Source organism: Mytilus galloprovincialis, chromosome 9 (genome assembly GCF_965363235.1).
Source record: "Mytilus galloprovincialis chromosome 9, xbMytGall1.hap1.1, whole genome shotgun sequence".
NCBI lineage: Eukaryota > Metazoa > Mollusca > Bivalvia > Mytilida > Mytilidae > Mytilus > Mytilus galloprovincialis.
Window position 1 is genome coordinate 76,954,425 of NC_134846.1, and position 23,704 is coordinate 76,978,128.

Here is a 23,704-nt window from a genome sequence, read left to right on the forward strand (position 1 = left end):
TTGAGTTTGATTATTTGTTGTACTAGGTTTGTATTGTCTAAAGAGCAAATAACTTTTAAAAGTCCATGTTGGTATCTACCATTTTACAAAAAAAAACATATTTTAATTGTTGCATGTTGATATTTAATTTATCACAGTCGTAAAAAAACATTTGAAGGAATTTCCATTATATTGAACCGTACCATGCTAAAATTGCAATCGGAATGATAAACTTCAGAGTTATCGGCCTTTCACCAACATTTGTTCAACAGTATTATGAGTATATATGATAATGACATGAATCACAAGTTAACTTATTGTGACAAACACTAACGACTGATACAGATCTGAACAGTTTAAGTTGGGGTACGACACTTTTTATCACTGAATATGTTTCATTCGGTACGCTCAATATTAAAGTTTTAGTAGCAAAACACAGAGAAGAAATGTTTGGCGTATCAAAAGTCAAAAAGAGCTGGACAGTACCATTTATACCTTTCACGGTAAATTTTGCCTAAGAAAGTTGGCGGACGAACCCCAATCAGTATGTGGCCTTTATCAGGACGAAATCAACGCGTGAATCTCGGATCATCGAATTCAAAGGCTTTGGAGTACTTTGTTGTACAATAATGTACCATCTTTGTTATGTATTTCTATAAATTTACTGTTTAGTATGTATTGACTGTCTACTAAATTCATACTTTCTTGTTCTTTGCTTTTGTTCTTATATTTCGACGGTGTTATTAAGTATACGCCTCAAATATATTGCATACACTACCCCCTAGTTGGTTAAATTTAGTATTATGGCAGTTATGCATTCCCACCTGGCGAAGCAGCAGATGTCCGTTTCTCCTTCAATTGCGTAAAATTGTGACATCTAGAAGTTGCTGTTTATCTATATTTTGGGAGGCTAAAATAAACCCATCTTTGACAAATTTTCTATTTATTTCAGGTGACAAATTATATTAAATTTTCTATTGATATATTACATTCAAATGATCAGTCAGACACTTTACTCTTATACTTAAATTTCCGCCAGTTTAATCTGAACTGGTTTACGTTACATGTACATGTATGTTCTACTTGTAATGTTTTTTTTTTCATAACATATATCTATACTTTATAATCCGTTTGTTATTGTCCATTGTCTGAATTCTTTAACATTCAGCTATTTCTTATTTTAATCCTTATTTAAAGTAATTTTTTCGTTTAACGTTAGCTATGTACATGTAATAGTACACGCATTATGGAATACAAATAAGATCTTATTAAAAAAAATATTTAAAAATCCGGCGACCTGAGGTTAGGACATCGGATTTATGTGTGTACAGTGTATTTCAAGGCACGACTGATATCATCTTATTGACAATAATTGGTGACATAAATAAGTATTTAGAATTCTAATTCATGTTTTATTATATAAGACTGTGACCTTTTTCCCCAGAACATTTGTCGACACGAGTTCCTTATAGCACTTCATCATATTAAATACAAACAATAACATATTATTTTTTCAATGGGGGTAACACCAGGAACTCTAACCTCCAAATTATTTCATTTCAAGTACTATAAGTAATTTTTATTGCTGTAGTAGAATGATAAGATATTTTACTCATAATTCCAGACATTATCTGTTACCTCCGAAGACAAAATCAATGCTATGTCAGCATTTTTCTATTTTTGATTAATGCTATATATATTTAACATCTCAGCTACAATTCATTGTTATTTCAAAGAAACACGTGAAAAGGCTTCTCTTAAAACATATATTGTCTAGTAAGAACGTGTTAAAGGTGTATGAAATCCACCGATGTTCCGTTCACAATGTGTTTCTTGATTTCAGTATGATTTAAAGTTTAATCTAGTTGGGATTATCCGACAAAACTATATTTTGCAACTTTTTCAGAGCAGTTAATTAAAAAACTGATGGAAAGAAAGAAATAAAAATCAAATAGACGGATGAAATTGCAGTCAGAATACATGTGTGCAATAATGAAAGGGTATGTGGGTTCTATAGAAAAAACGAATAATATGTTTTGCCTGAATTAAATAGTATTCACATTTCATTTCTGTTGAAATAATATGAATACATGCAAAGTCTATTAAAATCGTGACAGATGTATAACGGTATAGTACGTCATCAATTGAATGTCCGGCACAATTCTTTACCTTATAATTTTTAACCTCACCCGTAATCTGATACATAAACAATTTGTACATTTTATAATGTTCTTCTCTGATGTACTGTTAAAATTGAGAATGAAAATGGAAATGTGTCAAAAAGACAACAACCTGACCAAAAAAGAGCCTTTTAACTTTATCCAGACCAAGATTTCTATGCTATCGAATTGAGTCTTGAACAATAAGCGCGATATGTAACCATGCCGTTAAAAAAATATTGAACACAACTTGAGAAAACGGAGTTACATTACTTATAAATTAAAGTAATATTTTAGCGGACTTTCGTTCATATATGTGTCATCAGAATAATAACAAGGAAACATTTTATTGATTTACAGTGCATATGTCACTGCCATTCAAGCTAAGTACAATGAATTTGGAATAAAAAGAATAAAAAATGTGTAGTTTAAGACGAGTTTTGAGTTAAAAAAAAATACAATACTAGCTGCTGTATAATAACACAAATAATAGGTTAATCAATCCGTTATATCTTGAGTTAATATCAAGTCTTTAATTGCTTCTTATTCAGGCTGTGATTATTTTTTTTTGAACTTGGATAGTATAATTTGGTACTTGCTGTCTTAATAGAGACTTGGTCTACATGAGTAAGAAACTAATCTGTGTTGGATTTTACCAATGGTCTTCATTGATTGTTTAACTTTCGCTATGTAAAAATAAACTTGATATTAAAGTGCATCTTTGAATCGGCAGTCATTCAAGAATCACTTATATATTTTTCTATTACCATGAATAAGTCCCCCTTGTTTATTTATATTTGTTTTATTTATTTTTTTTGTTTTGTTTTGAAAATTGTCTGACCTCCCACGGACTCCATGACCAAATGGCCTATTGGAAATTATATTTAGCGTACAATTGGTTGTTTGTATAACTCCATATGTTTGTATGGTATTGTTTAATGCACACACACCTTTTATAACTCCATGTCGGTATCTACTATATTACAAAAAACATATTTAATTTAATTGCTGTGAATTTATCTTTTATTTGTCAAAGACATAATCAAAATGTGGACGAATTCCCTCCATATAAAATACTAGTATGGCAAAATTACAGTTAAAATGATAAAGTTTAGAGTTATCGGCCATTCGCCGCGATTTGTTCAACATTAAAAGTATAATAATACTAAATCGGTAACTTTATTGATAGTCGGCTTCACCAGTCAGCCTATTGTCAAATGCATCAACGTGAGATAAGACTTATTTCAGTTTAAGTTTGCACGACACTTTTTATTCCTGAATATGCTTCATTATGTTCACTTTTAAGATTAAAGTTCAAGACGCAAAGTTTACAAAATAAATGTCTGGCGCATCAAAAACCAAACGGATCTAGACAGTACTAGATGGGCGAAAGATACCAGAGGGACAGTCAAACTCACAACAAATACCTTTTACGGTCATTTTTGCCTGAGATGTCCTATGATCGAGACAACTATCAACCAAAGATCAAAGGATAATGGCGTAATCAACTGCAGATCAACGGGCGTCCTTAACAAGTAGCCTTGTCGTAAAGTCAGTTATTCAAGTGTCGAGAGGGGTTTAATTACTAATATGAGACATCCAAATCATTGTAACACTGAGAAGTAGCTGTTAATTTATCTTTTCTGTAAAGCAAAAATGTATGCATCTATGACATATAACTGGTGTCAAATTATAGTAAATTTTCTATTAATTTATTTCATTTAAGTAATCAGTCAGTTCCCTGTTTCTTTAAATTCTTTAAATGCATGTATGTTCTGCTCAAACGTTTAAATGACATGACGTATACATTTGTAGTTTATAATCCGTTTGTTATTGTCTATTGTCTAAATTCTTTAACTGGTAGCAATTTCTTATTTTAATCCTTATAAGATATTTAGTAATTTGTTCGTTAAAAGTTGGTTGTATACATGTATTATTACACGTATTAGGCGGGAATTCCAATAATTATTTTAATTATTTAAAGATCCGGTGAGCTAAGGAAAGAACTCAGATTTATGTTTATACTGAACTGTTCGATTGAGATCATCCTTTTGACGATACCCGTTGACATAAATACAGTACGTGTATTTGGAATTCTTATTCGTGTTATATTACATAAGACTATGAGCTTATTCCAAGTACATTTGATGACATCATTATAGCGCCCAAACATACTAAATAATAACAGTAGCATTTTATTTTTTCAATGGGGGTAACACCAGGAACTCTTACCTCCAAATTATTTGATTTCAAACACTATTTTTTGCTTTAGAAGAATGATAAGATATATATATTTTACTCATAATTCAAGACATTACCTTTTACTTCCGAAGACAAAATTGATGCTATGTCAGCATTTTTTCTATTTTTGCTTAATGATATACATTCAACATCTCTGCTACAATTCATTGTTATTTCAAGGAAACACATGAAAATGCATCTCTGAAAACTAGATATAGTGTCTAGGAATGCCTTAAAAAGCAGAATTTGTATTAAATCCACCGATGTACTTTCACAATGTAGTTCTGGATACCAGTTTGATTTAAAGTTTGTCTAGTCAGAATTATCTGACAAAACTGTATTTGCAGCTTTTTTCGGAGCAATATAAGCAGATAGAGAGAAATACATTTTAAAAAAAACATGCGGGAGAAATTGTAGTGTCGGAGAATAAATATGTGCAATTATGCAAGGGTATGTGAATTCTAAAGAAAAATCAATTAATATGTTTTGTTGTAAAAGAATATTCACATTTCTATTAAAAAAAAAATATGAAGACATGCAAAGTCTATTGAAATCGTGACAAATGCATAACGGTATAGTACGTCATCAATTGAATGTCCACCTTATAATATTAAACCTCACTTGTAATCCGATACATAAACAATTTGTACATTTTATAATGAGAAGAAGTTATGTATGTATTCGTAATTTTAAATAGCCTGATGTTTGTTAAATGTCTGTATGGCTTTCTCTTATGGCAACAACAGAAAACTTCTGAAATTATACACGGTCCAATAACCACTGACCTATTAAGAATTAAGTAATACCCAAAAGTAAACTTTTATTTGCATTAAAGGTTTTTAATTCTGTGTTATTGGATGTACTTATATTTTTTTCGAAATTAGAAGGCAAAAAGTGTATAAATAATCTAAAAGTGAGTATCATTTTTGTATTTTAATCCCATTTTCTGCATGCAATTTCGATAAACTGTGACATATCTTATAACTATTTTACTTTCAATATAATGTTGTTGTTGATATTCTGGATGTCGATTAATTTTTGATGCATGCATTATTGCGCACAATATGCATATATTTAACATGATACTGATACGCTTAGATTACCACATGTTTTAAGAATATTAAAATAAAATTAATATTATCAGAAATTCAGAAATAGTAGGCAGGATATCCCATACATTTTCAGATCTAGTTACATATGTATATTTTTTTAAACAAATTCATTTTTTTTTTTTATTTATTGTGGTTATCATATAAGTGTATTGTGTTGTATGGAATATTTAGACATTTCGAGTTTAGTAATACCCAAACATAATGTGTTCTTGGCATAAAAGGTTTTAATTCTGTGTTTCTGGTTGCACTCATATTTTATCCAAATAAGAAGAAATAATCAAAAAGTGAGTATTATATGACATATGTATTGTATTTTACCTTCTATATAATGTGGTTGTTGTAATTTAAGATGTCGATTAATTTTGCTGCATGCATTATTGCACAGGATATACATGTTTTAAACATGATACTGATATGCTTTGATTAACTCGAACGAAATTTACATAAATATCAAATAAAATTGTTATAATCAGAAGGATAAATTTCGCATAGACCTACAAATCTAGATATTTTTAACTAAATTCAAAATATGCATTAATTGTTGTTGTTAGTGGATTCTGTCGTGTGGTATCTGTAGACATTTTTAAGACAGATTTTAAAAGTTTCGTTTGTATTTAGTCTTATGGAATATTGTTAAATCTTTTCAGTTTTTTCGACAGAAAACAAAACATTCACTAATTTTTGCATTCTTTTTAAATGAAAAATCGCTGTTTTAAGACGTCATAAATAACATAAATTTTGGTTTTCTACGAAATTCAATGTAAATCTGCCAATTTGACCAATAGTTGTTTTGCTTTGTTTTGTTGCTTTTGGGAGAGGTATAGGAAAAATAAAAAGCATGTGCCAACTACAAATTAACGCCTTCCACAAACCATATTTAGTTTGTCGGACTATACTATTGTTCATATAGAATTGAGAATGGAAATAGGGAATGTGTCAAAGAGGCATCGAACCAACAAAAAGGCAGAAAACAGTCGAAAAACACTAATGGGTCTACAACACAGTAAGAAAATCCCGCACCGGAGGCCGGCTTCTGCTTGTCCCTTATATGCCTTATTGTGTTTTGAATCCAGACGAGTTTATCTAATATTTTATGTATTCAATAATAAATGTCAAAACTTAACATGTAGAAATCGACAAAATATTTTATATTTAATTTTCGTGTACGTATATATGCATCAACACTTTTAATCTTGAAATAATTGACTTAATTACTATTTCGTGCCAAAAAGACCACTTACCTACTACTTTGTCTAGTAAGAAAACGATACAAATTTTAACTGTTCGTGGAAACTTTTTTTTTTCTAAACTTTCCAGTTCACAAAATAAAATTATTTAAATACTAAATAAATTCTTATCTATTCTTCTATAAACTTTAATCAAAATTGGATTTATACGCAACAATCATTTCACGTTCTTAAAACCAACCAATATTACTTTTAACTTTTTCATTTAAACCGTCTTTTTATTGTCATACACATAATGGCTTCATGCTTCTTTATGGCTTTTCGTTTGTTTGTTATTTTTTTTTTACTCTTCATGTCTTGACTTGCAATAAGTTTTTGTTTTTATTTTGAATTAAACGTCTGACATTATTTACATACATTTTCCTTTTTGTGACCTTGACATAGGTATATATGTACATTCTCAGTGGAGAGACACTTAAAAATAAATTGTCGATTTTACATTTAATTTAATACTTTTAAAAACTGTATCTCACCATAGATGAGGAAGATTGTTAGGAAATATGTACTGCACGTTTGGCTCAGTGTAATATACCATAAGATATCCAGATTAAATTTGATAACGCTATATCCAAGGCACGCAAAAAGAACATCTCTCAGGCGGAATTTATTTCTTTTATTCTGGGCAATTTATATATTGAAATTTTTGTATAGACAAACCAATTGCTGCAGGTCTTCTTTTGACCGCTAGTAGTTGTTGGAGTAGATGAGTGTCGCCGTTGGGTTGCTGTACACTGACAAATACGACGTATTTCTCTAACCTCATATACATTAGATGAATTTTATGCCCTACATGCGTGTTGAAGACAACACGTTTGGTCTCACTTTTATTGTGAAATAAATTTTTCTTCATGACAACAAAAGTAGAGTTCCTCTAAAAAAATGTTTAGAATATTTAAACGGTTCAAGTAATATACAAACATTACAATAACATATTGTACAAATAAAACCGTCCTTGCAAATATTACACAATAAAATCACGTTAGTGTATGGAATTAGATTTATTATACCCCATTTTATTGATATATATTTAAGTGTTTTGATAGAAATAAGATTTAAAATTTTATCATGGGGTTTCACTCACATAGATCGAAATTCATGCATATATTCAATATGAAATTCTGAAACTTTAAAGTTTTTCTTAAACTTTCCCATGCTTCAATCATGTGCATTGATTTTCATATGAGCCGTCTAATGGCCTATTTAAAACTGTGTATTCATACTTGATGAAAGCTGATCTGTACTGTTTTTATAATTAAGTAGAAAACTGAAACCTCGAATTATTCTATGTCAAATATGAATCAAGGAGAGGAAAATAATTTGTGACTAAATATTTACTTAACGTCATGGGGCAAATAAGTGATATCAAGGTTTTTTTTCATGGGTTGAATTCGAGTTTCACACTAAATATCCAAAAGATTAGCCTTCAATAATATTCTTATAAACGTAAAAAAGCTTGTTCGTGAGTCTGTCGACAAAAATGTGTTTTTCCCCCATTTCATTGCAGTTGTATGCAATTTCCAAGTTGGCAGAAAAAATATAAGATTGGTCCAATCTTTGTTTTAAAGCTTCGTGTATTCTCTATTACTTTTCATTTTCATATAATAAAAGATACTATAATTTATTAAACTAACTTCGCAACAATATACCATTGACAATGTTACACCAGACGACTTTTTACACTATTATTGAACCCTATTAATAATTAACGGTTTATTTACTGGAGTAGATTATCATAAAAAGAGTACTAAAATCATTGATGGCTGTATATTGATATTTATTCAAATAACTTCACGATTTTACTATTAGAATCACTGAAGGTTGACATTATTCAGATTCTTTTGTTAGTCTTAGTTATGGAAATTCCACTCATCTAAAAGTAGTCGTCGTGGAAGTCGAACGGAAATATATGTCAACGTAAGTTACGTTTTTCTTACAGTGTAAATTTATTTCTTTTTCATTATTATCCTAAAATCGCATATAGCATACAACTAATGTTGAGATGTGATACTACCTTTAAGGGAGCGGGCTGTTATTACATCGAAAAAGACATTTTCCACGAAACTTAGGTCAAGTTATTTACATTTCATTCAAAAGAACCGGATTCAGATTGGTGTAACATGCTTTTTTTGTTACTGTTTAAGATAAATATTTAGGGGTACAACTATCTATAAGCTAAAAAAAAAAAAGCCAGCTTCATTGCTTCGTGTTTTCCATTATTTTCAATTGCAGTAGTCGATATCAAAATGCCAGTAGGCACGATTTTATAATCCGGAACAGATAAGATGATATACGCTTGCCTCCAGAAACTACTAGAGACTTTTGATACGATATTGTCTGGTACTAAAAAATTAGTTTTTGCTGTCTGGGATTCCAGCTGTTTATCTTAACTCGTATACATTTTTAGGAATATGATTGGTCAAAAGCAACCGCGTAAAGACCATGTATATCCCATATTAGAACACATTTAAAGCTAACAAGATTTTTATTGTTGGCATTTCTTTTTTAAATGAACAATGGAAGTAGGTTCTTTAAATAAACGGTATGAAAGACTCGATCATTTTGATAGACCACTAGTCTAAATGCCACATGTTAAGGAAGTCGGTAAGATTAAAATGATATATACGGTAACTTATACTATGCCTTCTGAGGACATTAATACCTTACCGAATTAGACTTGTTATCGAGTTTGTACTAGCATGAGCAACGCGACGGTGATACATGTGCAACATGATCTGCTACCCCCGGCTTCCGGAGCACCTGATATCACCCCCAGTTTTTGGTGGGAATTGTGTTGTGTTTTTGTGTACTAAAATAAATGATTGTCTGTTTGTCTTTTTCTTTTTTATTCATGGAGTTGTCAGTTTATTTTATGATTAATGAGTGTATGTCCCTCTAGTATCTTTCGCCTTTCTTTACAATCATTTACAAATTTCGATAATGGTACTCAGATTCAGATCAAAATAATGTATTCGGCGTTTTGAGCTCAGAAACACCGTTAGTAGTTTATGTCTTATCTTAGTGTTGTTTGTTTACAAGAAAAAATCTTGAAATCTTGATTAAAATTTTAGGCCAAAAAGAGCTTTTACATACATCTTAACTACATGAATAAGAAAGTTAACATATGCATTCAATACATATATATATATTACTCGTAACGATCAAGCGCCCTCGTGGGGAAAATCGTTGACTACTATTCAGACGTTTTATATAAATATATATATAGGCGTAAAAAATAATTTTCACATGTGCAGATATATATATTCATAGTCATAAACCTCCTTAACGACGTAGCCTATAACGACACTACATCAGTTATCCTGAAGAGTCCCAATGGAAGGATGAAATCGATAGAATGGAACTGTAAATTTTTTACTTATCTTATTATTTCATTTAATAAATATATATATAACTCGTCTAAACATCAACCCAACAATGTAAAATCTGTGAAAGCAATTTTTTTTTCTTCCCTCGCCGGGATTCGAAACCATGCTACTGAGATATCGTGACACCAAATCGCATGCACTGTAACCGGCGCGCTAGACCACATGACCACCTGGGCTTCATAAAAATGAAGCTTTCGGTGGCCGGATGTTACCTTTCTACGTCAGTTTTAATCTAGCGTCGTGCTACAGTACATGATATATAAGGCATGAAGATGTTATTTTTACAGATCAGCTAAATTATCTATAGTAAGGCAGCAACCATTTGATTTTCGGGGGGGGGGGGGGGGGGGGGGGCTATGGTTTTTTTTTTCTGCACAAACTTTTTTTTTCGCCTGCGGCGAAAAACAATCTATTTTTTTCGCGACAAGTCGAAAACAATTTTTTTCTTTCAATTTTAGCATTACATATAGTGGCAGTTGGGGGTGAAACAAACAATTTTTTAATACAGTCATCTCCTAAATAGAGTAAAAAGAGAAGCTTCAGATTTAAAAACATGTATACATTGTTCTAATTGTATCAAGAATAGTTTACTATAGTGATTGGCAAAGATCATTTTTCAATTTCTGTTCCAAATCCAGTGAAATAGAATTGTAGAATGTAAAATATAAATATATTTTTGAGTTTCTTTTCATAATTGTCACGTAACAGTTCTTTCGGATTGAAAATACATTAAACGGTAAAGATTTTAGTGTAAAATTGACAAAGTCAATAAGCTTTGTTTATATTAGACTTATATACATCAATACTATAGAAGAATAAATGATACCTTTTCTGGAAAATGATATTTAGAAAGACAAAAGTATCAATGTATAATTGTTTATCTTTATAAATGCGTTGATAATCGATGAATTGCTTACTAAAATTTCATTAATAATTCATTGCCACGGAAGCTTAGAAACGTATAATTCTCAACGAATAAGGAACCACTCGTACGTTCAGTTTGGGCAACTGAATGTTTGACAATGTCTAGGCGCTTTTATAAAACAACTACATCAATTTTACCATGGATAGCACTTCTCAATGGTAAGTTTAGCTGTAGTTCATTGTTTTTCAAAGACAGATTAACCAGCTGAGGCCCATCTCAGGATGCAGGATTTTATCGCTGCATTGAGGACCCATTGTTGGCCCTTTATCTGGTATCTGCTCTTTGGTCGAGTTGTTGGCTCTTTGACATACCGGTATTTCTCATTTTCATTCTCAATTTTATCTAAAAAAAAAAAAAAAAAGGTATAATGTTAAGCCTTGTGTTTCTTATCGCTGATACATTTGTACTCAAATGTATCAGTATAGCCGCATAGATCGCAAATTGCTGTTATAACAGTTTGACACTCTGTAAACTACATTATAGTTTTTCAAATTGTCGAATCATCAGAATAATTTCTAAAATCTGATTTCAGTGACCTTTTTGTGCTATCATTTGTATGTTGTCGAATTTGATATTTCAATCTCCACTTGTTTTTATCATTTGCGGTATTTTTGCAGTATGTTCATGATCAGTTATTTAGGAGAACAGTTGAAATTCACATGGGTACCATAGAGCTCTCAAGTAGTTTTTTTTAATGCTAGGTCCTGTTATTTGATTGAAGTAATTTAAAATTACAGTTATGATTTGCTACAATGAGTAAGAGTTCTACGAATTATGATTTTAATCATATCAATGTTATATGTAATCTCATTGAATTTGCTATCCTTTGGATAAAAGATCAGTGACCATCAAGTAGACATTTTAAAAGTAGATATTAGTATTACATTGGTCTTGCAAAAAATGATCTCTCAGTCACATAAATTATGATTTTTGCTTAAACCTTAGCCTGAAATCATATTAAATAATTTATTGATAAACAATAGATTTGTGTAAACAATTGAAACTACAAAAAGAGAATTGTTGCAAGCACAAGAAAAAAAGAGTAGGCAATTTATATATCTCAACTTGTACGATTCGCTCGTGTATGTAACAACGTTTTAGATTTTAGCGAGAGAAATTTATGTATTACTGAAAAGTTATTACACCAGGGTTTTCGATATCACAAACTAGTCAAAACATTTACTAAATTTTATCATCGGTATAAGGAAATCATTCGTAAATATAACTCAACATGCAGACATCTTATACGTTCAGGTATTTCACATCCAATCTTTTATGGCAATATTCTTTACAAAGCACAAAAATGTCAGTATTCACCTCAAAAGCTTACAAAACCTTTAAACAGACTTATTAAGAAGGGATATAGTTACGATACTGTTGTAAGGTCATTAAAGATTGCATATTTTGGCTTTAATATTGATTCACTAATAGAGTCTTTGCATCGGAACTAAACACATTTATTTAAAAAAAAAACAGTTGTTGGCATGACACGGGTTATGTTCTTCTCATATATTTTATGATAGTATGATACTTAACCCCTAACGGGAGGGATTGTGCCTGATATTCATATAATGAAGACATAATCTTTCAATCAGTTTAATTGAGGTCTGGAGCTGGCATGTCAGTTAACTGCTAGTAGTCTGTTGTTATTTATGTATTATTGTCATTTTGTTTATTTTCTTTTGTTACATCTTCTGACATCGGACTCGGACTTCTCTTGAACTGAATTTTAATGTGCGTATTGTTATGCGTTTACTTTTCTACATTGGCTAGAGGTATAGGGGGATGGTTGAGATCTCATAAACATGTTTAACCCCGCCGCAATTTTGCGCCTGTCCTAAGTCAGGAGCCTCTGGCCTTTGTTATGATTACTTTGTAACGGTTTTATTCAGTATCTTTTACTGTGTAACGGTTTTATTCAGCATCTTTTACTTTGTAACGGTTTTCTTCTGTATCTTCTACTTGGACACGGTATAATTGTGAATCTTTGTTACGGTGTTCTCTGCATATCTGCTACTACTTTCAAAAGTTTGTTCTTTAGATCTTTTACTTTGAAAATGTTTTATTCTGTATTTTCTATTTTGTAAAGTTTCCCAGTCAGTCTCTAAATATGGGTAGTCAGTATTAAGTAATGACAGGGAGTCAATCATATTAAAACTTCAACTAAAGGTGGTAAACATTATATTATAATGTTTACCACCTTTAGTTGAAGTTTTTTTAAGTTTGGAAACCGAATATCCCAATTGTCCCACACTTCATGAGAATACTCAAATATAGTACGAATTTTGACCAGGTACATTAATTTTCCTAGTTCTGTCTGATCATTTTAAGTTATAATTATCTTAAAACTCCATTATAATAAGGTATATTTTAGCAATATTGTGTATTTTACTTCGTGTCCTGAAACTACACCTTAAGACTTGACCTGTTAGATATTGATCTTCTACTGAAAGGAAATAATTATTTGTTCTCAGTGTGTCAGCAAATCATTATTTCCGTTTAATCAGATATAAAACACATCCAATGGTTTTAGACCAAATACTAAGTTTAATCGTCAACTTTAAGTCTTCTCTTCTGGGTGTGAAATAGATCAGCTATGGCAAGCCGTTTCCGTCAAAACTATATTTCGGACATTTAAGGCTTAAACATGGTATTGACAAGAACGTCAAGAAGTGCAATACCAAACAATGTGTCATCAGCAAAATGTCCAGACACAAATATCATTAATATATAAGTAGTCATGATTGCTGCACTGCTGAAAGGTCGCAACTTGAAAACTGAAATAATCTCTCAGTTTGTCGTCAAGTTAAGTTCACAACCAAAAGGTATTACCCATGCAGATACAAGTCAATATGCGAGCTAATTTCATGCGGCTTCGTATTGAAACGTGCATGGGTCATGATTTCCCAAAGACATTTTTATTGAAACAAAATTTCAATGTCGAAAAAAACAATTTTAAACGCATTGTAGTATTGTTATGAAGTATTATATAAGTGAATTGATTTTGTTCCAAATATATACCAGACGCATTGATTGACGCTTATTCAATAAGTCTTTTATCAAACAAAAAAAGGTGATGTCAGGGTTTTTTAAGCTAACGTGCTTATATATTCTACTTATAAACCAAAGAAATTCAAAACTAGTAAGCATAAATGTGATGACTCTATCGTAATCTCTCATTTTGAATTGCATCAGTTTGGTCGTATCACCCCAAAATTATTTAAGTCTTTTATATTTTAGAATAATTACATTAGATGTGTGTTTCATTGTAATACGTTATTCTGATTGGCTATAAACTAGAAATCTCGTGATATTCCATAATCAATTGCATAACACAATGCAACTTTTCATTCATGATTACACGAGGTCCAACAATAAGTGCACAGGTAAATGAAATAAAAACTTGATAAAAGGCGTGTTTTCATGATCCTATAGGTAAAAATGTAATTATAAGTATTGAATGCTTTTTTCCGTAACTTTATAGGGTTGTAAAAGCGTTGACCGTGCGCACATTTTTAGTATGAAGCGCTTCTGCGCTTCATACAAAATGTACTTCGGGCAACGCTTTTACACCCCAATAAATTTACAAAAAAGAGCATTCAATTCTTAATGGAAAGTCTAAAATTGCGTATTTATTGGTATAACACAGATAAACCAGAAAATCGTATATATTTATAGTCTAAACGGCTCAAGATTTAATATTAACTTACGTCAGTTTTCAATTCAATTCTTTATTAACCAAATGTTTTACAACATATAGGTACATGTATAATTTTTAAATATGGCCACTTTTTAAAAGAGTCCTTAATTAATTAAAAAAAAAAACATTTTATCTATAGGCCTAGTTCAATAATCCTTTTAATTTACCATCTGATAATCAATCTTTCACCTTAAAACATGGGGCACGTTATTTATAGAGAATAAAAACAATCTTTAACCTTAAAACACGGGGCACGTTATTTATAGAGAATAAACCTAAAATGATTTATACCATATTTATGATGTAGAATATTTACAATTGTTAATAAGCAATCAAAATCCATTTAATCATCATTAAATGTATCTTCTAATCTTGTATTTATATCCAGAAGGAGAACAGTAGGTCAGTTGTTAGGCTATAAACCGAACTCAAAGAATTTTCTGAACGCAATGGCGTATTATTGCAGGATAACATGTATTTCTTTAATATGCGGAGGGGGGAATCTTTATTGTCAATTTCTTTCTGTAAATCTACAAATATTATTGGAGGAAAAAAACAGAGATAAAAAAAAAACACTATAGAAAGTGATATTCAATAATGTAATGAAAAGTGTTTGCTAAGCGTTCAGTGGCAAATAGTTTATGCATCCAAATTGAAAAGAGTAAAACGAAAACTCCCTTTCGCATTGGATAGATAGCACAATTAATTCAAAATGACCATATTTTCATATTTCAGTCAACTTTAGGGGTGTCCAACATAGTAATCTAGATACGTGTATTGTATCCCCACAACTTGAAAAAAAATATTCAAGCGGAATTAGTTGGGGGAAGCATCAAATCTTCACAACATAAAACACGTGTTTCTCACTTTTGATTTAGTATTCGCCTGGTGACTTTGGTTCCTTTATACGGGAAGTGGGTATACATGTACATACGCAAGTCCAGTTTAAAATACATCTACAATGTATGTACCCAACGCTAAAAACAAAACTTTCTTTAAAAGATCTCCTCTTTATATCTTGAATGATATTGACTTAAGTTGTCAAGACATAGGATTACATATGTCATGTAGATAGCTTAAAGATCTTTAAACTTTAGATGTGTATATCAATAACCTGTTATAATCGTACTATTTTAGCACAAGATGACAGTTTACGAATAGATAGGAAAGAATTGTCATCAATTTGAAAACCTATCATGTACTTATTTCCTCATATGAAGATAAAATCTTAGTCCGTTCGTTTAGTCATATCTTATTTGAGGTCTTGATATTTCACGGCTAATAAATAAATAATTTATAGGTATTGTAAATAAACAATATTTCATTAAATAAAATGTTCTATAAATAAAATTTTTAACCGAGAAACAACAATTTACTGTATGCGTATTATATAATTGGTTTTATAACTTAATCAATAATTTGTTAATGGCTTTGTCAATATTTATACATCCATCTTGATTAAATGATCAATGTTCACATGAACTAATATAATATTCAAAATCTATCTAAAAATATTTTCAATTCAAAGTGTATTTATAAAATATATTTTAGTTTACAACAACAACCAAATACAATTAAAAGTGACATCACTTTCAATACACACCTTTTTTTCTTTTTTATACGCACGTCAAAATCAGACGGCACCTAGTATGGTATACAAATGTCCGGCGTCCGCCTGTCTGTCCGTCCGTCTGTCTGTCCGGCGTAAACATGTCGCACCGTAACTTGAGAACGACTTATCCTTATTTCATGAAACTTTATATAGTTGTTTCATATGATAGTCAAACGATCTGCATACTTTTTGTTGAAAATAAGATTAAAACTTTTTGAGTTACGGGACTTTGTAACTAAAACAGGGGTGTGTTTTTTTCACATGTCGCGCCGTATCTCATAAACGATTTATGATTGTTGCTTAAAACTTTACACACTTCTTAGTTATATTAATGGAAAGCTTTGTATACTTTTGGTGATGATTCCAAATTTTAATTTATTTCAGAGTTCTTGAGCTTTTTGTAAAAAAAAAAAGGGGGGGTCACATGTCCCGCCGTATCTCAAAAACGATTTATGATTATTGCTTTAAAGTTTCCACACTTCTTAGTTGAATTAATCTAAAGAACTGTATAATTTTGGTGATGATTCAAAATGTTATTTTAGAGTTATTGGTTTTTTTGTATAAAAAAGGGGGTTGTTTTCACATGTTGCGCCGTATCTCAGAAACTCAATTTATTTTCAATCTATGAGTTTGAATGTTCTTCTGGTATCTTTCGCCCTCTTTTTTTATAAGTATATGAAAATTAATAAGTACATGTTAAAAAACAACTGAAAAGTTTAATCATTAACCATTTATTTCAAAGTTATATGCCGGTTCAGATTTTAAATTGAATACCAAAGTTGAGCAATGTTTTTTGAAAACATCTTTTTTTAATGAATTCGGATCCGGATCTGTATATAGCTGTTAACAAACACGATATCGTCATTCCTTTAGGAGTTCTATTTCTACCCTTAGACAAAAGAATTTCCATATTAGATCCTTTTATCTATTTACACTTACAATATACTTTTATTTACACTTCCTTCCTTTGCGGGTGGAAATCGATGGTCATACGAAATACTTTTATCTGTAAATCAATATAGTAGTTAACGAGTCACCTGTCCTGTACAGGATCTACATATCTATCAAGACAATAAAAGTGAAAAAAATGGCAGGATTTAAATTCACATCATGGCTTCTAGATCAAGTTCAGGGTAGGATATTTCATCTGAATGTGTCTTTGATCAAATTTTCTTTTTTTATTTAAAACTATTGTGTACTTAACAAGTAGGGTTATACCCTCTGTCAGTCTGGAGTAGTTTGTATGTTTAAACTATTCTTTTAATGACAATCACTAAACTGGATTTTATGGACAAACTGTTTGCTTTGACAAGGAAATCCCTTGTTTAAATTTACAAAGTAACATATATATAAGAATCTTAGAATGATAATCCACATATTTTGTTACTTTAAAGGCCGTAAATGTTTATGAGCATATTTTTATCCGACGTAAAACACATTTACTGAATAGCTAACCATATGGGAACGACTCGGATGATTATTTGTATGGCATTTAACAATCCCGATATACTACACTCGTAATACCTTTTTTGAGATAACAGATGTTCCTAATAGGTTTCACATCAACTCGCTCGGTTCAGGGTGGATCCTGGGGTGAGGGATTAAATGGCGTGCAGCCCCCTCCATCGCCTCTTTTTTATCGCCCAAAAAAAAATGTAAATAATTTTTAGTATGAAAACGTCCAAAAATGTCGACTCGCTACTTGGTACTACATTTTCTTGATCTCTGCGGTAATCGAAATTATATTTGAGATGACACCTGTTCTGAACAGGCCATGTCACTCATACCTAAGATGACACATGCTCCTAACAATTGACACCAAGAAGTTGTCACGTTACTCACACCCTTAATAACACGTGTTCTGAACAGTTATTCCAAATATACCGGGAAAAAATAAACAAACAACTGATGCTTATAACATGGTCATCAGTGAATTAATGAAAGTGATAACACACTTTAACAAATTATTGTTAAGTGTTAAATAAAAAAACAAGGTCGAAAATCGACTAATAAGCATAATGTTAAGTAAGTAATAAACAATAATTAAAGAGTAAAAGAAAAGACACGTACTCTTAACAGTTAAAGCATTCATATTATGCTTTCGTAGGTAGTTTTTTTTACCTCACTCCCAACCTAAATACAAACAAAATTACTCTTGTTATAACATCTAGAACTTGTTATTGTATTATTTCTGCGAACACGTGTCTCTTGAAGAACCTTTCTTAAAGTAGACTCGAGGCCAAAGTTCAACTTTTGATATACTAGTAGATCACGATTTTTAATATTTACATTTTGAGAGCCTGTTGTGAAAATTCAATAAAGTTTTATAATCCTGATAAAAATAAGCATTCTTTCTTTCCTGGGTTTTATAATAATTTATGAAAGTAACTGTTGTGCGAAATTAAACATGTTTTACATATATGAATTATAGATATGCATTGATGAATGTTGCACGTGAATGATCCTGCAGTTAAAATTGGTTTTATGATAAATTGATGATACATGATATACTCTTTTACACTTTGAATCATTCACAGTCATTATTACATATGGAGAAATCATGTAGAATGAAATTAATATGTATACATAAGAGACGTAAACCTTTACAATCGTGGTTTTGATTCATTGGTTAATTGATGTTGCTGCACGCAGTATCAACGAAAAAGGATGTATCGTAACTAGAAAGTTGAAATTACGGATCGGCATTGTCTACGAATATTTTTTCTTGTTAAATGCGAATGTAGATATAAGAAGAGGTAATGGACAAACGCAGATTCATGTCTACTCTAAACAATATTGCATGCATATTCCGAACGATCCCGAGCTCAGAAAAGTTATGAATAAGTTATAGAGACTATCGGCGATCTGCCCTGATGACAATTTTGCCTAAATTTACTAGTTGGCCTAGTCTAGTTAAAAATATAAACAAAAGTGTGAATCTTAGCTATTCTGACTCATACATTCAAAATATATATTTCTTAACAAAATGGTTGGATTCACGCCTGGATGTCTTCAATAAAACAAATCCTTCTTCGTTCATTTGTTGTTTACGAGTTTACTTGGAAATGTATCAAAGCAAAAAGAGAAATAAAAGAGCAAATTAAATCAAGGAATTGAAACAATAACATTCATACAAAGAAAGATACATCTATATACTTGAAAAAAAAAACTATTGGGGCTTCTTAGTTATATTTATTTGATGCTTTCATATGAAAAATAACACCCCATCTTATGTTCTTCATAATTAATATAAACAAATGTTTGTAACAAAACAATTAGGTCTATGCTATTATGATTATATATTAATCAGATTCATGTTATATTAATTTGTATAACTTTATGTTTTCAGTGGAGTCCAGAAACAGAAACAAGGACCAAGTTTCGGCAATAGTCAGTATGTTACCGAGCAAACAACATTTACATTCAAATCTTGGTTTGTCTAAATCTAGAAAAACAATAGCAAAGCGACGACAAAAAAACAGGGTTCATCCAGAGGAAAATCTTGACGAAGAACTTGGTGAATTCGGAATAAATCAGAAATACATTCAAAACGAAGAGGAACAATGGAAAGCATTAGTTACAATAAAATCTTTACCATGTTCAATGGCAACCAAGAGAACAATAAAGTAAGTTATGTGAAGTTTACCATGTTCAATGACAACACAGAACACAATAAAGTAAGTTATGTGAAGTTTACCATGTTCAATGGCAACCAAGAGAACAATAAAGTAAGTTATGTGAAGTTTACCATGTTCTATGGCAAAAAGGAGCACAGTAAAGTAAGTTATGTGAAGATGTTTGTTTTGGTGTACCTGTATGATGTATCTTAAATAAGCAGACTTATTGTGAATTATTCTACCTTTAAGTTTGTCAAAGGGGCTTTTATAGCTTGCTGTTCTATGTGAACCAAGGCTCCGTGTTGAAGATCATACATGTACTTTGACCTATCATGGTTTTCTTTTACAAATTGTGACATGGATTGAGAGTTGACTCGTTGACACTCATACAACAACTTCTAATATCTATTCATATGAACTACGATTTCTATAAATGCATAACGGCTTTCAAATGTTATTCAGTACAAAGAATCATAGATCACTTTCAGTGCCTTCTTACATTGGTTAACGAATTGTTTCTGACTTGCTTTACCATGATATCAATATCAAATATCATATACTGGGCTGTACAACAACTAAACAAAAAACAACGAATAGAAATGGGGTCGACCGAGAAAATATGCATTTTGTATTACGAAATCCTTTGAATTAGTGCATAACCGGTTTATAGGAGAGAAAAAAACAATTTGAATAGCAATAAGCTGGAAGCAAGTCTTGGGAAAAAGAATTAGCAACGGACATTAGAAAGAAAAATGTTTATATATGTTCTTTCGTTTTCCGATCAACATCAATCCATAGAAAATCTGCTTTATCATTTAGTATATTTAATATTATTTATTGATGTTTATTTATTGATCGGTCAACGTAACCGGATAGATTACAATCAATTGCCTTATGCCTTTGTTCTTAATAATTAATTGAAAACGTCGGCATTGTCTTTTACATAATAGACCTAGATAATATAGTTGAATAGATACACAATAATAGGATAATTGATCATTCGAACAGTGTGCTAATGGTTTCCTTAATATCTTTGGGTACAACAGCAAGATCTGCGTTGAGGTTTTTATTCGGTTTGGCTATGCGTGGTGTTACACTCACCATTGTGTTTGGTATGACTTAAGACCTGACATCCAAGGCATGTACTTGTAGAGTCTAGATTTCCGTATAGGTTAAAACTTGTCACGTAGGTCTTATGTTGACTTCTTCACGGCAATATCTCCTAGTGACCTTTGTGTTTTCAATTGACAATAGATACTATGAGTGTTCGCTTTTTGACCTCCTGTTCTTTCATTGCATTCTTTCCTCGACTTACCAGAACAATTCAATCATTATTATCCATAAAATTTACTCTTGTAGTCAACAATATATACTGCTGTATCAGTGAAATGTCAATCAATTTGTTTATTGTTTTCTTCATATTTGGAAATAGAAATGGGAATGTGTCAAAGAGTTAATCTATTTTTCATGTCACATTGTATGTTTTGAATACAGACTATTATATTGACGGCATAACAAGCTCTCTGTAACGTAATAGACTGACTTTGAAAATGCCATCCCTATCTCATGTAAACGAATAGATAGGAAGGGAGAGTGAAGCATAAGAACATAATGACACAAACAATCAAAAGACTTTTGGCGATTTGTAGTACATGTACATTATGATTAAAAGGAAATGAGGGTATAGAGACAGTTAGTTGCCTTACAACACCAGTTAAAAAAAATAAAGCAAACAAAAAAATACCTTGGGCATCTTGAATTACTGAAGTCAATAAAATCGGAGACTGTAGAAGAGGGTCAAAAGATACCGGAGGGACATTCAAACTAATAAATCAAAAATAAACCGACAACGCGCGCCATGGCTGAAAAAGAAATAGAAAACTATGGACAATGCAACACGAATCCCACCAAAATCCAGATTTTAGGTGTTCCTGCTCCAAATGTGACACCCGTCGTGATGCTCATATGATTATAAACCCTGTAGCAATTCTTATTCGGTATGTCACATTCGTGAAAAAAGGACGGGATGTATATGTTGTTTCGACATAAGGAACATATCCGCTATCATCTGTGAAACAGATATTCCATAACAGTCATCCAACTCGTGATGATGTCCGTAAAATTTACGAAGGGATGATTTCAACTTCACTATTAAGACTCTTGGTTTGATAGCTTCCTAGATTGTGAGCAGCAACCCTTTATCAAGGAAATCATGATAGGAAATACAAGCCAGGTATATCGTTTCATTTGGGTGATATGTACTCCGTTTGCAGGCGTTGCTGGAATGTAATCATCTCTTTTGTCGTTTGTCGTTAAATTTTGTTTTCAACCGACCATCATTGTCAATTCCTAGATGCAAGTCAAGATAGGAGGCAGACTTAAATGCGTCTACTGTCTCCTTTATTTGAAGTTCGATTGGATAGATGCGTTCAACATAGGCACAGCAATTTGAATTATTGAGTGAGGGAACATCATATATATAGCGGAAGGTCAATTACATGAATTCTTTAGACTCATAAAAATAAAGAAACAAGTTAGCAAGAAGAGGGACACAGTTGGTTCCCATGAAAATGACGATGATTTGTGGAAAAACACTTCCTCTAAATGTAACACAAATGTAAGATATATAATGCATCAGTTCCAGATTATAAACACATGGAACTATCTTTTCTATCTGCTAAATCTCCCATGCATTTGCAATTTAGACGTTGTCAGAGTTTATTTTAGACTAATGAGTTTGAATAACCCTTTTGTATTTTTAGTCTCCCCTTTAGATCCTCTATTTTTCCTTTATTAGCGATTCTATTGCATACCCGTTTACTTGTTCGTTAGTTCAATATATCTGTTTTAACAATCAATTGTCAAATTCATGTGAGCTAACACTGTACTCCGAATTTTATATGTGTCTATGCATATATGGAAACGAGCTTGAAATATCGTCACCAAAGTTCAGCCGGTTCCTGAGACACGTGTCATGCACACTGGCTTCTCATTAAGATTCAATAAATAAATCAACGCTGGAAGTCAAAAAGAAACATTGTACCTTTTTCTTGCTAATAACAAAGAATGTAATTTACAGTTCAAGCTGATACATATCCCTATAAATCAAATCAGTATTACTGTAGTATTTAAACTTTGAATCAGATCAAAAGATTTTTTGTATTTGTTAAAAAAAAACATATATCCACAAGGCGAAATTATAATCAATGATCGCATTTAAATGAAAAAGTCTTACCTGTTAAATTATATAAAAGTGTTAGTTCACTTTTATTCAAGATGACCGAATACCTTAATTTTATATATATATATTTAACTTAAGGTACATTGTAATAAAAACCCGATTCAAGCGTTTCTTACATGTCATTTTTTTTGTCTAATAAAAACATTTCAAACAGTGGAGTCTTTCAGTAATAGAAGCATCATTCAAACGATTTCTTTTAATTACGAGCATGTTATGGGGCGTCAAGAAATAGAAGTTCCTGTATAATATAAATTCCAAATTGAAGAATATTCTGTAATATTGTTTCCTCTGGAACACAAATTTCATTAATTGTTCCTTACGGAATAAAGTTTTTATAATACTTGTTCCAATAGGACCAGAATGGATGGATTGTTTATAACAAAGAGTCAAGCGGAACTTCTGTCCAGAACAAATATACGTTTACAGGGCTGGTAGAGGTGTGACGAATTTCTTAATTGCAACTATGTTTAGACTTCTCTATATACTTT

The 23,704-nt window shown here is 31.2% G+C and overlaps 1 protein-coding gene across 3 annotated transcripts in view; it reads left to right on the forward strand.

Moving 5' to 3' along the window:
• The first annotated feature begins 5,160 nt into the window (after positions 1-5,160).
• LOC143045992 (transmembrane channel-like protein 7) overlaps positions 5,161-23,704 on the forward strand; it is a 40,339-nt gene continuing 21,795 nt past the window's right edge. Inside the window, exons 1-2 of one of the 3 annotated variants that reach the window (XM_076218904.1) lie at positions 5,161-5,292; positions 19,708-19,984. In XM_076218904.1, the coding sequence (XP_076075019.1) occupies position 5,292; positions 19,708-19,984 (278 nt within the window). In that variant the 5' untranslated portion in view covers positions 5,161-5,291. Of the gene's footprint in view, positions 5,293-5,757; positions 5,776-17,372; positions 17,492-19,707; positions 19,985-23,704 lie in introns of those variants that run through there. The other 2 variants (XM_076218905.1, XM_076218902.1) reach the window with 2 other exon arrangements.